Source organism: Hyperoodon ampullatus, assembly GCF_949752795.1.
Source record: "Hyperoodon ampullatus genome assembly, chromosome: X".
Taxonomy (NCBI): Eukaryota; Metazoa; Chordata; class Mammalia; order Artiodactyla; family Ziphiidae; genus Hyperoodon; species Hyperoodon ampullatus.
The window spans coordinates 50,774,757-50,795,116 of NC_136913.1; the positions used below are offsets into that span (position 1 = coordinate 50,774,757).

General features: G+C 42.1%; 1 protein-coding gene across 2 annotated transcripts; it reads right to left on the reverse strand.

The window, feature by feature from the left end:
• Positions 1–18,004: 18,004 nt before the first annotated feature.
• LOC307069134 (spindlin-2B) lies at positions 18,005–18,781 on the reverse strand (the record flags this gene model as incomplete). Of its 2 annotated transcripts, XM_079727289.1 has the most annotated exons (2): positions 18,005–18,253; positions 18,557–18,781. In XM_079727289.1, the coding sequence occupies 2 exons, from the start codon at positions 18,779–18,781 to the stop codon at positions 18,005–18,007; spliced, it is 474 nt and encodes a 157-aa protein (XP_079583415.1). The 2 variants fall into 2 exon arrangements, with proteins under 2 accessions (XP_079583415.1, XP_079583414.1); XM_079727288.1 differs by having other exon boundaries at positions 18,005–18,781.
• Between the last annotated feature and the right edge of the window lie 1,579 nt (positions 18,782–20,360).

Sequence of the window (20,360 nt, forward strand, 5' to 3'; positions counted from 1 at the left end):
GGGTGATACTGGGGCCAAATATACTCTAATATGTGGTCCTCAGAAGCTTTCTGGCCCCCTCAGCACCACTGAGTGTTAAGGAGGGCAAATGGTTGTAGTCAGGAAGGTACCTTTGATACTGAGAACTGAGCATTCTCCCGTATGAGAATATAAAGTTTTTATCTTTCTTATACCAGAGAACATACTGATATCCTACATGGTCAAACTCTGTAAATCTTTATCAGTGAATTCTGCCTCCAATTAACAGTAATCAAACCAGTGCTGAGAGGGAAATATCAACTGGGAACCAGAGAACAGTGGTAACTGTCAAACAATATAAATTTCCCGGGGGGCATAAAGAAATAGAAGAGATGATCGAAGGACTGTATTGAGTGAGTATTGTACACACTGTCCATAGTGCTTTCAACAGCCAGATATATTTGTTAAAAAAAAAGCCAGATGGCTCATGGAAGATGACCATGGACTACTGAGAAATGAACAAGGTGGCTGTGCCCAACATTACCACTATTTTAGATACGTTGGCTATGGTTCTATGAGTGTACCATGCTCTACTGGACTTCGCAAATGCTTTTATTCAGTATACCCCTGGCTGCTGAGTCACAAGATCAATTTGTCTTCGTATGGGAGAGACAACAATGGACCTTTCAAGAGATGGTAGCCCAAGATTTTTCCCTGTTCTCCTTCCCCACATCTGTAAAATGGGATTATTACATTGATAATATAACATTAGCATGTGAAGAATTGCGTCTGCTGCAGGACACTCTGCAGACTTGGCTGGAACATCTGCAAGCAAGAAGATAGACAGTGAACCTGAAGAAAACTTAAGGCCCAGGATCCACCATAAAGTTTCCGGCAGCTGTATGGTCAGATAAGATGTGTATTATCTGAGAAGCTGTGATCGACAAGTTGAAAACTTTTCCAACCCCTAAGAATGTGAATGAGGTGCAAGCTTTTGTAGGGATTTGGAGGACTTTTATTCCTCACCTGGCACACTTCCTCTGTCTTTTATACCTCCTGGTAAAGAAAGAGTATGTGTAGAGCATGTGTGGGACTGGGGATCAGAGCAGCAAGCCATCTTTGAGAAGGCACAAATACTAGTGAAGCAGAATAAAGCTCTGGGCATCTCCCAAGTAGGGTTAGTGTTTGAATTAGCTGTATCTGTGACTCTGGAAGTCATGGGTTAGTCACTGCAGCAGAGACAACAGAAGGAGAGAGTACCCCTAAAATTTTGGCCCCAGCTCTCAATGGGGGAATAAACTTGATATATGCACATATATCAACAGATCCTAGCAGTGTATGTAGCACTCCTCCAGGTACAACCTCTCATAAAGGAACAGCAAATATGCCTTGGTTTTTGTGAACACTGTGTTTGACCTAACCCATGATTTCCCCTCTCACCATGCAAACCAGGCTGACATCATTAAGGAATTAGAGAATCTGAGTAGCATGTAAAGATACCCTCACTGACCCTCAGGGGTCACATTTCAAAGGCCATGATTTGCAAGACTGGGCAAAGAGCATGACACTGAATGGAGGTTTCATATTCCCTATAACCTGCAAGCAGCAGGGTTGGTAGAAAGGAAGAATGAAATTAAAGCAGCAGATTAAATTACTAACAGGAAACACAACCTTGGCTGGGTAGATTAAAGTACTATCCCAAGCTTTAACACATTAGAATGATCAAACAGTAGGGCCTATTGCCCCATATGCCAGACTGGGAACCCCTGATCAGATGCCCAATACTGTAAAGGTATTGAAATCACAGGAGATAGCCATCTCCCCAACACTTACCATGGGTCAAATGTGCTATGCTGCTAAGAACACCAAGCCCCATCATGCCTGGGAAAGTTGTTATCTATTGGAATTCACAATAGGATGTTCCATCGGGTTGGGTAAATTTATTTGACCCCCGCGTGAGGGGAAACTACTCAATCTGCACTGGGATCTCTTTGTCCTGCTGCAAGCTGGACCTGTTGAAATGCACTATGCCTAGAATGGAACATGAACCATTGAAAGAGGGGAGAAGGTGACAGCCCTGGTCTGGCATATCCCATGCCCCAGTCCATGTTTTCACACCTCACAGTGCTGGATCCCTTGGCCAACATGCATGGTATGCATAACCAGCCCAAATTCCTAAAGCTTCAGCCACATTACCATCAAAGATTAGGCTACAAATACATAGTCTTTCCTTGGTATCTGCAGGGGAATTTGTTCCAGGACCCCAGGGAATACCTAACTCCACAAATGCTCAAGCACCTTATAAGTCAGCCCTTTGCATTTGAGGATGTAGAACCCATGAATATGGAAGGCTGACTATAATTTTTAACAGAAGGGGAAGAACTTTCCATACAATATATGCCCTTTCAAACTTACAGTTCTGCTGCTCCTGTGGTTTCCAGACACAGGATGGACACATGAAGAGAAAATACCTTCCTACAATGGGCCCACTCATATGCTCAGCAAAGGAATTGATCCACTGTTGGGTATGCGGGCAGCCACCCGTCTCTAACCCATCAGGATAGCCATGTGGGGTATCAGCATTCCAGGGAAGGAACTGGAAGGCACTTAAGGAGTGCATTAAGAAAGAACAAGCTAGGACTTGTACTCTTTTTTTTTTAACATCTTTATGGGAGTATAATTGCTTTACAATGTTGTGTTAGTTTCTGCTGTATAACAAACTGAATCAGCTATATGCATACATATATCTCCATATCTTCTCCCTCTTTTGTCTCTCTCCCACCCTCCTTATCCCACCCCTCTAGGTGGTCACAAAGCACTGAGCTGATCTGCCTGTGCTATGCAGCTGTTTCCCACTAGCTATCTATTTTACATTTGGTAGTGTGTATATGTAAATGCTACTCTCTCACTTCATCCAAGCTTACCCTTCCCCTCCCCGTCTCCTCAAGTCCATTCTCTACATCTGCGCCTTTATTCCTGTCCTGCCCCAGGTTCATCAGAACCCTTTTTTTTTTTTTAGATTCCATATATGTATTAACATACGGTATTTGTTTTTCTCTTTCTGACTTATTTCACTCTGTATGACAGACTCTAGGTCCATCCACCTCACTACAAATAACTCAATTTTGTTCCTTTTTATGGCTGTGTAATATTTCATTGTATATATGTGCCATATCTTCTTTATCCATTCATCTACTCTAGGTCCATCCACCTCACTACAAATAACTCAGTTTTGTTCCTTTTTATGGCTGTGTAATATTTCATTGTATATATGTGCCATATCTTCTTTATCCATTCATCTGTTGATGGACACTTAGGTTGCTTGCATGTCCTGGCTATTGTAAATAGTGCTGCAATGAACATTGTGGTACGTGACTCTTTTTGAATTATGGTTTTCTCAGGGTATATGCCCAGTAGTGGGATTGCTGGGTCATATGGTAGTTCTATTTGTAGTTTTTAAAGGAACCTCCATACTGTTCTAGGACTAGTACTCTTAATTCATCTGATATTGCCAATACTAATCCAGAAATCTGGCCTGTAGCACACACTGTCAATAACACTGGGTATGGGTATTCTTTTTCTATCAAACAAACTACACAGACAGCCCAGCAGACTGCTGACTGGATGGGTCCTGAAAATACCATCATCAGAGCCATGGGTAGCTACACTCAGATTTGGAATGGGTTCATGTGGTCTACCCTGGGTTACAAACATTTGATCACCTCTATATTTGTTACAACATTTGACACCTTTATGTTGGGAACAGAAAAATCACTCTACACAGAACCCAAACAATTGTACCAGGGATAAGGGATGGATATCACTGGAACTGTGTAATCATTCTGTCACATTAAATGATAGTAACTGTCTTGACACTGACTGGTATTACCATCAGTTATTTATTAGGTAGCCCTGCATGGGGCCCAGTTACTGTGTGGCACAAACCTTTGGCCATGGCTCCCAGCTGGGTGGTTGGGTCACTGCATCCAGAGTTTTCCCCAGGGGGAAAAATCTGCCCCACAATAATAAAAGTTGCAAACCTCCCTCTCCTCAAGGCCAGATGGGCACATTCTGATTTCCACTGGTATGATTATTTGGCCGCTGTCTTTGTTCCCTTCATTGACTTGGGGGATGTTGTAGCACACATAGAAGTCTTTACTAAATTCATCCAGCAAGTCTTTAATGATAGCTGACAAAGCTTGTCCTTATGAACACTGAAATATCTCTAATGAGAAAAACTATTCTCCAAAATAGGATGGCCCTCACGCATTATGACAATCTCTAGGTTCATCCATGTTGCTGCAAATGGCATTTCGTTCTTTTAAACTAATGTAATATTGTAAATCAACTATACTCTAATAAAAATTTAAAAAATAAACAAAGGCAAAATAGGATGGCCTTAGACATTATTACTGCCTTGAAAGGAGGCATTTGTGCTAACAGAATGTTGTGTGTTTATACCTCATGAGTCTGCTAATGTGTCAATTATTTATTAGGTAGCCTAAAAAATCACATGATGACAAATTGAATGCCCTAAGTGATCTGGCACTGAATTTAGGGGATTTAATAAATCAGTGGTTTGGATTATGGGGCTCTTGGTGGAAAAAATTGTTATTATTTTGGGAATCATTATCTTAATCTGTGCTTTCTCTTGCATATGCCTATATTATTGCTGTGGCATCTACTTCCAGAGGGGGGCATGTAAGATAGTAAGAGCCAGTTACAAGTGGTAGAATATTGGAGGAGGTCTTTGGGAGGTGAACCTCTAGTTCACCTGCAAACTGGACCTGGACAGTCAGAGGGTCCTTACCTACTTCCTGTCTTTGGAATGTACATTCTGCCCACTGTTCATGCACTAGGAGACATTTCAAGGACATAGCCTTGAGAGAGTAATGTATTGTTGAGACTATCTGGACCATATATGTGATTGAACCCTGTTGAGGTCTCTATCTAAACTTTTAAGATTTTGGCAAGTGGGTGAGATCTACTCATCTTGAGGCTCTGGAGACAAGCCTTGTATGTGAGTTTCCTTGCTTATTAAATCTGCCGCCTACTTACATGGAGGAATCTATCTCTTTCTTCAGCCTCACCTTACCCTCACATGAATGGGGACCAGCTTAGAATTTCACCCAGGGAACTTCCAAGTTTGTGAACCAACAATCATTATATGATGGCCTCCTCTGTTTTATTTTTTTGCTTGTTTTTATTTTTCATTTTTGGCATTAAAGCCTATTTTGTCTGATAAAAGGACAGCTAATCCTACTTTTTATAGGATACCATTTGCTTGAAATTTCTTGTCCATCCCTTCACTCTCAGTATATGTGTGTCTTTAAGGCTACAGTGAGTCTCCTTTAGGCAGCCTAATGGATTAAAAAAAACCATCTATTCAGCCTTTCTACTAATTTCAATTTAATCTATTTACGTTTAGGGTGCTTATTGATAGGTAAGGACTAACTATTGCATTTTTTAAATTGTTTTCTTGCTGTTTTGTAGATTCATAGTTTCTTGCTTCTTATCTTGCTGTCTTTTTGTGATTTGAAGACTTTTGGTATCAATATGCTATAACTATTTTATGATGTTCTTTGTGTAATTTCTATAGTTTTTTTCTCTTGTGGTTACCATATGGCTTACATAAAATATATTAAAATATAACACTTTTTAAAATGGATAATAGCTTAATTTTGATAGTAATCCTAAACTTTACATTTTAATTCTCTTCCCTTCACATTTTAGGTTACTGATGCTACAGTTTACATATTTTTATATTGTGTGTCCAACAACAGATTATTATAGTTATGATTATTTTTACTGTTTTTTAAACATCTTTATTGTAGTATAATTACATTGTTGTGTTGGTTTCTGCTGGATAACAGAGTGCATCGGCTATACGTATAAATATATCCCCATATCCCCTCCATCTTGCTTCTCCCTCCTACCCTCCTTATCCCACCCCTCTAGGTGGTCACAAAGCACTGAGCTGATCTCCCTGTGTTATGCGGCTGCTTCCCACTAACTATCTATTTTACATTTGGTAATGTATATATGTCAGTGCCACTCCCTCACTTCATCCCAGCTTACACTCCCCCCCCCCATGTCTTCAAGTCCATTCTCTATATCTGCGTCTTTATTCCTGTCCTCATCCCAGGTTCTTCAAAACCTTTTTTTTTTTTTTTTTTTTGGATTCCATATATATGTGTTAGCATACACTATTTGTATTTCTCTTTCTGACTTACTTAACTCTGTATGACAGTTTCTAGGTCCATCCACCTCACTACAAATAACTCAATTTTGTTTCTTTTTATGGCTGAAAAATATTCCATTGAATATATGTGCCACATCTTCTTTATCTATTCATCTGTCATTGGACCTTAGGTTGCTTCCATGTTCTGGCTATTGTAAATAGTGCTGCAATGAGCATTGTGGTACATGACTCTTTTTGAATTATGGTTTTCTCATATATTGAACATGCCCAGGGTATATGCCCAGTAGTGGGATTGCTGGGTAATATGGTAGTTCTATTTTTAGTATTTTAAGGAAACTCCATACTGTTCTCCATAGTGGCTGTATCAATTTACATTCCCACCAACAGTGCAAGAGGGTTCCCTTTTCTCCACACCCTCTCCAGCATTTATTGTTTGTAGATTTTTGGAGGATGGCCATTCTGACTGGTGTTACGTGATACCTCATTGTAGGTTTGATTTACATTTCCCTAATGATTAGTGATGTTGAGCATCCTTTCATGTGTTTGTTGGCAATCTATATATCTTCTTTTCAGAAATGTCTGTTTAAGTCTTCTGCCCATTTTTGCTTGGGTTGTTTGTTTTTTTTGATATTGAGCTGCATGAGCTGCTTGTATATTTTGCAGATTAATCCTTTGTCAGTTGCTTCATTTGCAAATATTTTCTCCCATTCTGAGGGTTGTCTTTTCATCTTGTTTATGGTTTCCTTTGCTGTGCAAAAGTGTTTAAGTTTCATTAGGAACAATTTGTTTATTTTTGTTTTTATTTCCATTTCTCTAGGAGGTGTGTCAAATAGGATCTTGCTGTGATTTATGTCATAGAGTGTTTTCCCTATATTTTCCTCTAAGAGATACTGTTTGTTTTTATCTTTCAAACTAGAGTTGTAAATGAAGTACGCACCACCATTACCATATTAGATAATCTAACTTTTACTCTGTATTTTACGACTACCATTATTTTTTTCACTACTTTATTATGTCTGTGTGATGTTAATAAATGCCCTTTTACTTACAGTCAAAGGAATCCCTTTAGCATTTTTTTGTAAGGCAGGTCTTGTGATGATGAAATCCCTCAGCTTTTGTTTGTTTGGGAAAGTCATTATCTCGCATTCATTTCTGAAGGACTTCTTGCCTGGTGTAGAATTCTTTGTTGATAGTTTTTCTTTCAATATTTGAACATGTCATCCAATTCTCTCCTGACCTTAAAAGTTTCTGCTAAGAAATCCACCCACAGTCTTTTGGGGGTTTCCCTTATGTATAACTTATCTCTTTTCTCTTCTTCCAAAACAATTCTTTGTCTTCAGTTTTAACAATTTAATTATCATATGTCTCAGTGTAGCTCTATTCAAGTTCAACCTATTTGGGAGCTTTTGGGCCTCATAAATCTGGATGTCCATTTCTCTCCCCAGGTTTAGAAAGCTTTAGCCATTATTCTTTTTAATATACTTTTTGTCCCTTTATTTTTCTCTTTTCCTTGTGGAATTCCCATAATGTGGACATTGTTTCTTTTGTCTGTGTCCCATATGTCACACCAGATTTCTTCACTTTTATATTCTTTTTTCTTTTTGCTCTTCTGACTGAATAATTTCAAAAGTTCTGCCTTTTAGGTCACTGATTCTTTCTTTTGCATGTTTAAGTCTGCTTTTGAAGCTCTCTACTGAATTCCTCATTTCTGTCATTTTATTTTTCAGCTCTAGATTTTCTGTTTTTTTAGTAGTGTCTATTTCTTTGTTGAACTTCTCATTTTGTTCAAACATTGTTTTCTTAATTTCATTTAATTGTTTGTGTATTTTTGTAGTTCATTAAACTTCTTTATGAGATTTATTCTGAATTTTTTTTACTTGATAGTTCATAAATCTCCATTTCTTGGAAATAAAAACAAAAATATACAAATGAGACCTAATGAAACTTAAAAGCTTTTGCACAGCAAAGGAAACCATAAACAAGATGAAAAGGCAACCCTCAGAATGGGAGAAAATATTTGCAAATGAAGCAACTGACAAAGGATTAATCTCCAAAATATACAAGCAGCTCATGCAGCTCAGTATCAAAAAAAAAAAAAACAACCCAATCAAGAATGCACAGAAGGCCTAAGCAGACATTTCTCTAAAGAAGATATACAGATTGCCAACAAACACATGAAAGAATGCTCAACATCATTAATCATTAGAGAAATGCAAATCAATACTACAATGAGGTATCACCTCAAACCAGTCAGAATGGCCATCATCAAAAAATCTACAAACAGTAAATGCTGGAGAGGGTGTGGAGAAAAGGGAACCTTCTTTCACTGTTGGTGGGAATGTAAATTGATACACCTACTATGGAGAACAGTATGGAATTTTCCTTAAAATACTAAAAATAGAACTACCATATGACTCAGCAATCCCACTACTGGGCATATACCCTGAGAAAACCATAATTCAGAAAGAGTCATGTACCACAATGCTCATTGCAGCATTATTTACAATAGCCAGGACATGGAAGCAACTTAAGGTCCAATGACAGATGTATAGATAAAGAAGATGTGACACATATATACAATGGAATATTAGTCACCCATAAAAAGAAACGAAATTGAGTTATTTGCAGTGAGGTAGATGGACCTAGAGTCTGTCATACAGAGTGAAGTAAGTCAGAAAGAGAAAAACAAATACCGTATGCTAACATATATATATGGAATCTAAAAAAAAAATGTATGAAGAACTTAGGGGCAGGAAAAGAATAAAGACACAGATGTAGAGAATTGACTTGAGGACACAGGGAGGGGGAAGTGTAAGCTGGGATGAAATGAGAGAGTAGCACTGACATACATCTAGTATGTAGAATAGTAGCATACATTTGGTAGTATTTACTACTAAATGTAAAATGGATGACTAGTGGGAAGCAGCTGCATAGCAGAGGGAGATCAGTTTGGTGCTTTGTGACCACCTAGAGGGGTGGGATAGGGAGGGTTGGAGGGAGACATAAGAGGGAGGGTATATGGGGATATATGTATAAGTATAGCTGATTCACTTTGTTATACAGCAGAAACTAAGACAACATTGTAAAGCAATTATACTCCAATAAAGATGTTTTTTAAAAGTCTCCATTTCATTAAGTCAGTTACTGGAGATTTATTAGTTTTCTTTGGTGTTGTCATGTTTTTCTGATTGTTTGTGATCCTTGATTCCTTTTGTTGGTATCTGTGTGTTTGAGTTAGCAGTCTCCTCTTTTAGACTTTATAGGTTCTCTTTGAAAGAGACAGTTCTCCAGTCAGTTCAGTTTGGGTTTCTGTACATATCTGTGGTAATGTCCTTGGGCAGGTGGGGCTTGCTACAAATATCTGTTTTTTTGGGTGAGGCCACTACCAAGCTCTGAGGTCAGGAGAGGGTGATGCTGATTGAGAAAAGTTGTATATGAACTCTGGCTTGATTCCCTGTGTAAGCAAGGCTGTAGGCTGGGCTCTGCAGTTGCCTGGGTTCTCTGCTCAGGCTTCCTAGATCAACAGGACTGAGTACTATACTCAGTAGTAGGTGGGGCTATGAAGTAGTTTTCCTGCCTGCTGTGGCAGCTGAACAGGCTCCAGGTTCTGCATGGCTCATTGTTTGGGAACCTGAATTAGGCAAGACTGCACTGAATTCCCAGGCCAGACATGGTCACCAGTTTTGCTCTGAAGTTGGAGAAAATCACAGGCTGTGGTCTCTGTTCAACTGCAACCAAAAGCAGGGCTGTTGGATGGGCTAAAGAGCTTCCTGTGTGCTCTGTTATGTTCCCTTGCTGGGAAGACTGAATGCTGTATTCAACAGTGGGTGGGGCTATGAATTTGTTTTCCTGCCTGGTCAGAGTGGGAGAACTAGCTCCAAAGCCAGCAAGACTCTTTGTTTGTGGTCTTGACTCAAGCTGACCCATGCCCCAATTCCCTGGCTGAACTGAGACACTGACTGTTCTCTGTGGATGATCAGCTTTGCCTGTTGTGTTCTCTGATCAAGCGTTGCTGGGCTACCCAGCTCTCCAGGTGTTCTGGCCAGGTTTTCTTGTTGGGTGGGGCTGGGAGTTACATTCAGCAGCATGTGGGGCTATGAATTAGCTCCTCTGCCAGATGGTACAGGGAAGCTGGCTCCAAGAATCCTCCCAGGTGCTCCCACTTATTCTTCCTGGTCAGGGAATGGCCAGGAGCTACACTCAATCATGGGCTGGGCTATGACTATCTCCCTACCTGGGTAGGCGGTGGGCAGAGCTCCAGATCCTGCAAGTCTCTTTGTTTGAGAGCTTCAATCAGGCAGTCCTGCACCCAGCCAAGTTCCCTGGTCAGACTGCACTACAGTCTGTTTATTGCAGATGAGAAAATCTGCTTGTCGGGACGATTACATGGGTGCTATGGGAGGAACTCAGTCTGCCAAGACCCATGTGCTGGTTGTTGCAAGCCTTCCTTCTCCATCACAACTAGATTCTCAGTGGGGAAGCCACACACATTTCTCCACAATCCCTGTGAGGCAAGACCAGAGTGGGGACAACCAAGAAGCAACCCATAATGCTGGGAGCTGGATGCCTAACCTGGGCTCTCTTTCTCTCCAGAGGAACTGTAGTCTTGGGGAGATCTCTCAGTGTGGTGCAGTGCCAGCCTGGGGGACTGGCAATGCAGTCAGCATGTACCCACTCTTAATCTTCTAGTGTGGACTGTTTTTATCTCTGTGGTGCAGGAGGGGTTCTTCAGTCTCATTCCATGTTCTATTATTTTCTCAGTAGTGTTTTGTCCATGACTAGTTGTTCTTCTTGTGAGTGGGAGTGAAGTTAGGACAATCGGTCACTATCTTGGTAATATCACTCCTCTGATTCTATGGTTTGAAGCCTCATAGAGGGGTGTATTTAGTCTGCAAGTCTGTATCTTTCCATGTGGGAGACCAAACAACTAGGCTATTGTCAAAATGTTGAGTCATTAAAAATAGGACAAACTTCATCTAGGGGAGTATTACAAAGACCTGTGAAAATGCCCTTGAGTCTGGACACTGAGGAGTGTGACCACCATCTGCTTTCAATTCTGCTTAGCTGGTAGTGAGATTGAACATATGTAGCAGCACAGTGGACACCCAACAGGTTTCAGCTTATCCAAACCATCAGTGAACTAGGCCTAGGGATTTAGTTGAACCACTAAATGAATAAAGGCCTCAGCCAGAAGTTTTACTTCAGGTGGCAGAGTGGTTAATAGAGTTTCCCTGAAGGTGTAATAACCACTTTTTCACGTAAAGTCCATATGCCGTCAGGGTGAGGCCAGATAAAGGGAACAACAGGCTAGAGAGACACAAGGCCTCCATGGTTTAGTTGTTCAGTTTTGAAAATAGATACTTTTCAATAAGGATATATCTAACATACATATCAAGGAGAAGCTGAGTCCAAAATCCCAAGGAACACCTTCAGGCAGAGAATGTTCCCCTTTGCCAGAGACTCCAGTTGGAAAATCATCAGTTACAGAGCCTTAAATCTCAAATTGGTCAGTATGAATATAAGGCCTTAAAGATATAAAGCATGCCACAGTTTGCTGGACAGTTTCCATAGCAGAATGTTGTTTTGGGTCCCACTCAAAAGATGCTAATTTATGGGTTAGCTAATATAAAGGACAAAGCAGAATGCCCAAACAATCACAAACTGTTTCCAATATCCGAGAGATCCAGCTTGGTGACGGACCTCATTTTTAGTGGTGGGGGGCTGAATAGACAACAAATTTTCCCTGACTGCCTAAGGACTCAGTATTGTGAATCTGTCTGCAAAGTCCTAAGAAACATTACTAGGCAAGCTGCCGACTGAATTTTGTTGAAGATTTTCAGCCACTCTTCCTAGGAAATTTATGATAATACCACAACCAACACAAAACTGAAGCTTCTGGAGGTCAGCCATCAGGACATCATGTATATAGGTGAAAACTTTACAAATCAGAGTCTATAAGCACTTACACTAAATTCTGACCTATCTGATTTTCACAAATGGCAATGAAGTTAAGGTAACCCAGAGGAATACTACAAAACATATATGAGATGCTCTGTCACATAAATGTGAACAGATCTTGATCCTCAGGTGCCAGTAGTATGGGAAATAAGGTGTTGCCAATGTTCAAAATAGTGTGTGTAATGGATTCAGTTAGAGTCGCATTGTATGCAATTGCTGAGACTATAGAAGAAACAATTGAATTTATTTGACAATAATCCACTATAAGCCTTCAGCTCTTCTTAAACTTTTACACTGGGCATACATGGCTGTTCTATAGAGATCCTGCATTTCTTTCTTCCCCTGCTTCCTTTAAGTATTTAATCAGGGCTGTAAATTTCTTTATTCCTCCTGGGATTCTATACTCTTTGTGTGAAACCACCCAGGATGATCCAGAGAGGCTGGTGGCAGAGCAATTCACGTTTCCCACTTAATACTTCTCTACATGTGGCTGAGTTTCCTCTAGCACTTATGGGACAGGAAAATACAAACATCTTTTCCTACTATATGTTTAGATGTGGAGGTAACACTGAGATTGCAAAAAAATGGCCCAAAATGTTTCATTCACAAGGTCATATTCAAGTTTTACCTATTCTAAAGCTGTCCAAAACCTATGTCCCAAATCTGGATGCTGTTCCCCTCCACGGGTCCTGTAGAATAGTGACTTGGGCATCCATATCTAACAGAGCCATAAAAGTTTGATTCTCTCCCCTCACCAAAATTCTCCAGCCTACTCAGATGAATGTGTTTGGCATCTGATCTCCACTGGGGAAAGAGAGGACTCATTGTCATCTCTAATTATTTTTCTACTTATAGCAGCTGTGGTTGAGTAGGCCAGCTGTTTACATTCTTCATTTACAATCATTATCTGTCCAGCACTCTCATCTCCCAAGCCAGCTACCAAAAGTTCTAAGGATTCTCCAGTTTGTGCCTGGGGTGCTTGTGATTTCCTTCCTTTAACTCTGGGTCAGTTTGTGTTTCTGTCACTATTATCTGTAAGGATATAAAAACTTCTGCTTACCTAGGATCAATCTTAGTACTATTTGTTACAATGTAGTGGGCCTGAGGTTACTAACCAGATTGAGGAGCAGATTATCTCACCAGGAGTTGAATTATCAAGAAATAATGCATGATTCTAGCCTGTCTTTGAACCTACTTCCTGGTACTTATCCTGCAACAATTTCCTCAATTCCTCCTTGTTAAGAGTTTATTATTCACAGCAACAGCCATAGTCAGACTGATAAGCAGTTTTACCCTGAATCCCTGAGTCCCACTTAACACAGGGTGATAGGAAGTGGGCATGGGACACATGTATACACAGTAGATTGCATTAGAGGAAAGGAAACTAGTTTAATTAACTTAATCTTTTATAATGGGCAGTGAACATGCCTTCCTCTTGTTCTGGAAGGGGACATTATATTTATTATATTGCAGTAAGCATTCCTGCTCATTGCTACAGAGGGAACCACTATCCCATCTCGCAAAGATGTTTGGTATTCAAACATCCTTCAAAGGAATGTGGCAAACCAAAACCATTCATTACCTTGCTTGCAAAATGTACAGAGATCCATACAATATTGTCCTCCAACAATGTATAACAGTAAAATTGTTGGAAATATGCCACCTTCAAACTCACTAGGTAATGGCAAACTTATCTCCAACTGAACTCCCACCAACAGTGGATGGGATCTCCCACTTTTTATCTGGATGACAACAAATATTTTTAACTTCAACATGCTGTTCATCTGATGCATATAAAAGCGTATGTGATTTCAATTTCCATTTTTCTGATTCCTAGTGAGACATAAAGCCAAGATATATTTACTAAGCAACTACCACGTGCTAGATACTATTTTAAGTATCTGTGATATCTCAGTGAAAAAAAAAAGGAAGGAAAATAAAATACTTATGGACCTTATATTGTGTCAAGGAGAAAAAATAAAGTAATTAACTAACTAAACTATATAGCATGTTAGAAGATATGTGGATGGAAAGGATAGAGTAAGGTAATGGGGAGCAGATTAAGATAATGCAGGTTTACTGACCATATGATCTCCTGTTTTGGAAATGTCTGTTCATAGTTTTTGCTAAGTTCTCTATGGGCTGTTTGTTTTATTCTTATTGAAAATATTTTTATTTCTTTCTTGTATTTTCACTATCGAAGTTAGTAGACTAATTTTATTTTGTCCCACTTTGTATAGCATGATTTTTTTAATTAGGGGATTCATATTTTAATATAATAACATTTATCAAAATTTCCAACAAAATCTGTCAATTTTTTAGTTTTAAAATAAATTTTCACCAATTCCATGGGAAAACATATAAACACTCCTTTCCATTTTATTTTAAAATTTTATAAATGCTACTTCCTAAATTGAATATTAACTTATTAATCAATTGGAATTCATTTTGTATGCAAGGTATGATGAAGGGATTGGAGTGTATTTCCTAGCATCTGGAAAATAGATTAATACTGCATGGTTTATTGAATAAAATGTCTTTTCTCATTCATCTGAAATGTCACCTCTATTATGATTTCAGTTTCTTATATTCAAATCTCTTTCTAGGTCTCTCCTCTGTTTCACTGAAATATTTGATGTTCCTTTCTCACTCCTTGTACCCCATTGCAGATTATACTCCAGAGTCTCCAGTGATCCTGTTAAAATATGAGACAAATCATGTTGTGCTCCTGCTGAAAATACTCGAATGGCTCCCCATCACACGCAGTGTAAAAGTCAAATTCCATTCTAGGCCCTCCGAGGCTCCAAGCTATCTGCTTCTTCCAGATCCCCAGCACCTCTCTGAACACACTTCCTGAAATTCTGTACCTTGCTCACTCAGCTCCACGCTATCTGCTTCTGACAGATCCACATCACCTATCTGAACTCGCTTCCTGATTTTCTCTACCTTGCTCACTCAGCTCCAGCCATGCTGGTATCCTCAGTGCTCCTTGAACATGCCAGGCCTACTCTTTCCTTGGGACCTCAGCACTTGCTGTCCCGCTACCTGGAATGCTCCTTCCCCAGACAGCCACAGGGCCAGTTCTCTCATTGCCTTCAGGTCTTTACTCAAAAACCAGGCTCTCAGTGAGGCCCTCTCTTCAGCCTCCTCCCTGGAATTTCAGTCCTGCTGTTCTTTGCTTTATTTTTTCCTTCTTAACACTTATCATTTTGAAAATACTTTATATTTTACTTATTGTATCTTGGTTACTGTCTGTCTCCCGTACTAATATGAAACTTCCATGAAGATAAGATTATTTATTTGTTTCCTTTGTTTATAAACGTATCATAAGGACCTGTGTGTAGAAAACTGCCTGGCAGAGAGACCACCTGAAGTAAGTATTGGTGAGATGAAGATAGAGCAAATAAATTAAAAAGCAAATGGGGTTAAAGTAAGCCAAATGGGGGCTAGGCAGTTCTCCCTGGGTCAAGCCCCAAAACTACCAAGGCAAGTGCCTCCAGGAGACAACTGGTCATTTTATTAGAGCGAAGCAGGCCAACTGGGTGTGTGGCCCCATTGAGAGAGCATTCTGAGTCTAAAATGGCTGAGCCCTTCCTCAGAGCCAGCTGTTTGTATCCTTGTTGGAATGTGGGCCCTAATCCTTGGTCTATTGTTTTTGTTTTTATTTTTTCAGGTAAGCTAGAAATGTGAATTTTTGAAATGTGAAAACCCCCAAATGTCTAAGTAGCTAATTTTAAAATGGAGAATGATAAAAAACATGACGATCAAGCAAAATATGACAGCGGGCTGAAATTGGCCATTGAGTGGCCTGCAGGTGTTTGCTGGACTGAATTATGTGATGTATGAAAGAAAACTTATCCCTGTTCTGGTGAGGCGGGTGTAATTCTTGAGGCAAACAGCTTCAGGCCGTGTTGGGTGGAGAGAATGAACTGGAATTACCAACGTCTTTCAACTCCTGGAAACTCCCTGCCTCCCGCTCTTCCTGCTATGCCTGGAGTTAAGGAAGCCTGGGCAGTGGGGAGTCACCAGGACTGTTTCTTTGAGGGTTGGGGCATATTTCAGTGAAGTGTGGAGTGGGAAAACAAGAGAGAGGGTTTTGAAGGAAACTTCCACAGCTGGACCGGGGAAAAGAAAGAAGGAGAGAAGGACAAAGACCCATGTGTTGGGACATTGTATCTCTGAGGGAATTTATTGGGGGTTACCACACCCTCTCCCCACCAACCACCTATATGGCACCATACAGTCCAAGGACTTAGTTATACAAAGTCACAACTCTCCGCCCAACCCAACTGCGCATGCCATCTATCTCACCTGGAAATAGAGCTGCACAAATTTCCATCATAGCTCCCCGTGTGCGTGAAGTGGGCAAGACTGGTCAGGAGGTACCTGTGAAAGGTCAGTAGCCACTGGCTTTGTTGGGATATAGCCAGAACGGTGCTTCTGGAGGCAGCAGACCTCCATCTGGTGAAGCACTGGGTGGAGCCACCTGTGGTTTCAGGCAACTGCTGAAAGAAGCATGGACAGTCAAGTATTCCCCATGCCTGGGAGAGAAACATTAAGCTCAGTCCTCTGATGCCCCTCCTCTGTAAGGAGGCCAGGTATAGTCCAGGAGGAGGAAGAACAGTGAGGGGAGTGCTGTACCTGGGTTTAGCAAGTTTCCATTTTTCTGGATAAAATGCTTTCCAAATACAAGGTGGCACATCTCTTAAGTTCTGAGCACCCCACTGACCTGTTCCCCACAAGAATCGTTTATTCAGTGTAGGGAAAGGGAACCAAGACCTTCAGGTCTGAGATTTACGGCTCTTGGGTCCTCTGGAAAATACGAGGAAGCTGCCCACAGGCCCCTGCTTATGGAGTGCCATGTTAGTGTGTTTAGGCTGAGGGTTGGGGTTCTGCTCAGCAGGTGTGGCATGAACTCCCTGATATTATAAAAGCCTTTTAGGTATAAACTTGGCTCCTGCTTAACTCTTGAGACATTCCTGTCAAAATGTCCTTCTAGGGAAGCTCCAACCATCTGGTTTCTTTGACGTTTGCCACCTCCTTTGGGCACAGAGCTAGGGAGGACAATTTGGATACTGCCAGAAGTCCTATTTTTCCTTGGGTCTTCCCATCTCTCATGGACCCCACTCTCCATATCTTGTTATCTGTATTCTCACTCCCTCTGTCAGTCTTTCATCTTAGAATTCCTCCTTCCTCGATGTCCCTACCCTTCTGGCCCCTCACTCATGCATAGACCTCCATTTGAGTATCCTTTTAGCCTCTCCCCAGATCTCTGCCAACTTCATCTTTCTCTCCTTTGCTCTGGATCTCTTCTAAACGTCTTTGTGTCCCTCTCTACTCAATTTATTCTGTCTGTTTTCCTCTAAGCCTCAAGATCTCACTCTCCCTCTGTTATTCTTCACCCCCTCCCAGTTGGGTGCCTCCCCCTCTTAGGTCATCCCTCCCGCTAGGGAGCCTCTCCATTTCTGACCCCTCCCCACCTCCTCCTAAGCAGCCACCTCCCCTTCTCCCTTCCCCCACAGCCCATCTCTAGTTCCTTCTCCTCCCCCCTCCCTAGACCAGACCAGCTAAGTCCTATTCCATTTTTAGATGACTGATTATGATACTAGCTGAACTTTATTCACAGCCTGAATTTACAGCTGTTCCTTCCTTTCATGCCCCATCCACCAAACACACCCAATCGTTTCAACATGACAAATTCCTTACACACAGCGTGTCATGGCCACATAAATTTGTATTTTTCAGGACAAAACAACAGTTATGCTGGCAAAGATGTCGGATTAACAGGGACCCTAAAGCTTCCAATACACTGAAAAGTAACATTATTTTGCATGTCTACAAAGTACACATTTGTTTTCACAAATGTGGCAAAGTTTACCCTAACAGTTAGGACTTTTTCACCAAATCATAGACATAGATATGGAAATCATCATCAAACTTGATGAAATACACAGAGGGTTTGGCTTCCACTTGGTGAATGACCATGCCGATCCGTTTGGAGCCATCTTCTTTGGTATATTCCACATGTTTACCTATCAGGCCATCTACAACTCCTCCTGGCTCCCTCTCTGCTGGAGGAGACTCACTGGACTCTGGCATGATACGGAGGTCTCCTTCTCTATAATCATCTAGAAGCTGGTACATGTACAAGACAGGATCTTTCTCATAGGTAATATAAAACCAGGCTTTCATGATAGGTGCTTGGGCCAAGACCATTCCTCTCCATTCATCCTTAGAACCATGCTCACCCTCAAACATATGTTCCACAGCTTTACCAATTATGGTATTTGCAAGGTTTGCATCACTGACTTGAGATGATGCCACCCTGTCGGAAAGAATTTTAAGAGACAAAACTCTTTCATCTCTGTGAAGTTCCAGTCCATAGACACAGTCAATTCCATCATATTTCACCAGATAAAGAGAAGGATTTATAGGCACCTGATCCAGAACGGTTCCTTTCCACTGGGTGATGGGCTCATCGCCTTCCTTCCATCCGTGTGAAATCCTGCAGCCCACGATGTTCCTGCGGGGCTGGGACGAAGGTCTGCCTCTCTGCTTCTTTTGGGAGGCTTTTTTCTTCGTCATGTTTGCAGACCCAGTGGCCCGTCCTGAAACTGCCCTGGTTTGTTGCCCTTCGGCCTCCTGCGAGTTGGGGGTTTTCATGTCTGCAGGAGGAGGAGAGAAGATAAGAGAGGAACATTCAATATGCCATAAGGTGAAGTTCTCCCGACAGCGTCGTCTCCATGTACCCTGCGCCAGCGCCTAAAATTTCCCCATGAGCCTGGCAGCAATGCTGGAAATCCTGGCTGTGTGCCTGAAAGTGCTCTCCCTCCTAGGTTCCTTGAGGTTGCGGGAGAAGGCGGCAGCGGCAGTGGTGCTGCCTGGGGTTCGGAACTCTGCAGGAGGGGGCGGGCTACCTCCTTGTTCAGAGACCCCAGCCTCTGTCACCCGTCACTGGCGCCCACTCTCAATCCCCTGCAAAACCCCTATCCCTCCACCGCCCTGACCCGCATGCACTGTCCTCCTGCTCTGAACACCCCAGTCTGCTACCCACACGCCCCCGTCCACCCCCACTCTCTTTCTTGGCCCCCAGCGCCCTCGCCTCCCCGTGCTCACCTTCAATGTCTTGCCTGATTCCTTACGCTATTCCCCTTTCCTACTGCCCATTGCACTCCCCCTTCCCACCCCGGCGCCCGCCTCCACCCCTTATCTCCTGCAGGAGTCCATCCCATCCCCCTTCTCCATCCCAGCGCCCACCAATGGCCTTGCCTTGCCTGGCGTCCACCGCCCCTGATCTCGGGCTTCACGTGTGCAATTCGGACACCTCGCAGCTTCCTTTGCGGTGAGCCTGCGTCCAAGAAGGATCCGCAGGCGAGGAGCCCGGTGTTTGCAAGAGCTGGAAGGGGAGGATCCTTAGGCGAGGAGCGTGTTTAGGAGGGCGGGGGCGGGGTGGTCGGCGAGGAGGATGGCGGCGGTGTCTTCAGCACTCTGCTCTCGGGCCCTCCGCCTCCCCCTTGGTGGTGGCAGCCCCTCTGCCACATGGGGCTCCCACCAGCCGCTACTGGTGCAGTAGTCTCCTCCCTCTTTCCGTAGCGCAGCTTCCTGCCAGGAGAAAGGCCTCCCCTTCCTGCCAAACACTGCCTGCCCCACCGCAACTCTCAAGCCCACCAGTGCTTTGAGCATGGGTGGTGCTACTGGTCTCCCGATCCCGCCCCTTTACCAAATCTGGAGCAGCTGGGCCTACAATCCTCCACCCTATTGCCCCCTCCTCTCTCCCCCCTCCCTTTAAGGGCCCTTTGGCTCCTGTGCTCACCTCCACCTCCACCCTGTCAGTGCCCCTGCTCCATCTGCTTTCCACCTCCCAGGAATTTGTTTTTTTCTTTTCCCCAGTGTCCTTATTTATTTATTATTTATACATAAAAATGCCTTTCCTGTCATTTACAGGAATTTGTGGTAGGAAGGGAGAAATGTGCCTAGTCTGCCGTCTTGACCCAATCTCTGTGTAATCTTCCTTACTGACCATTACTGGACTTTACTTCTTAAGGATTTCCCCCCTTTTCTTTTTCTTTTACTTTTCCTCTATTGCAAATGAATTCCTTCCACAATGTTAACACTGTGTAAATTTCAGAAAATTGATAGGAAGAAAACAATCAACTGCAATTCTAGCTCCCATTCTCTAGGGCTCCCAGAAAAATATTAATACTCGTTATTTGTCTTGCCATTTTTCTAGGCTCTTACAAAA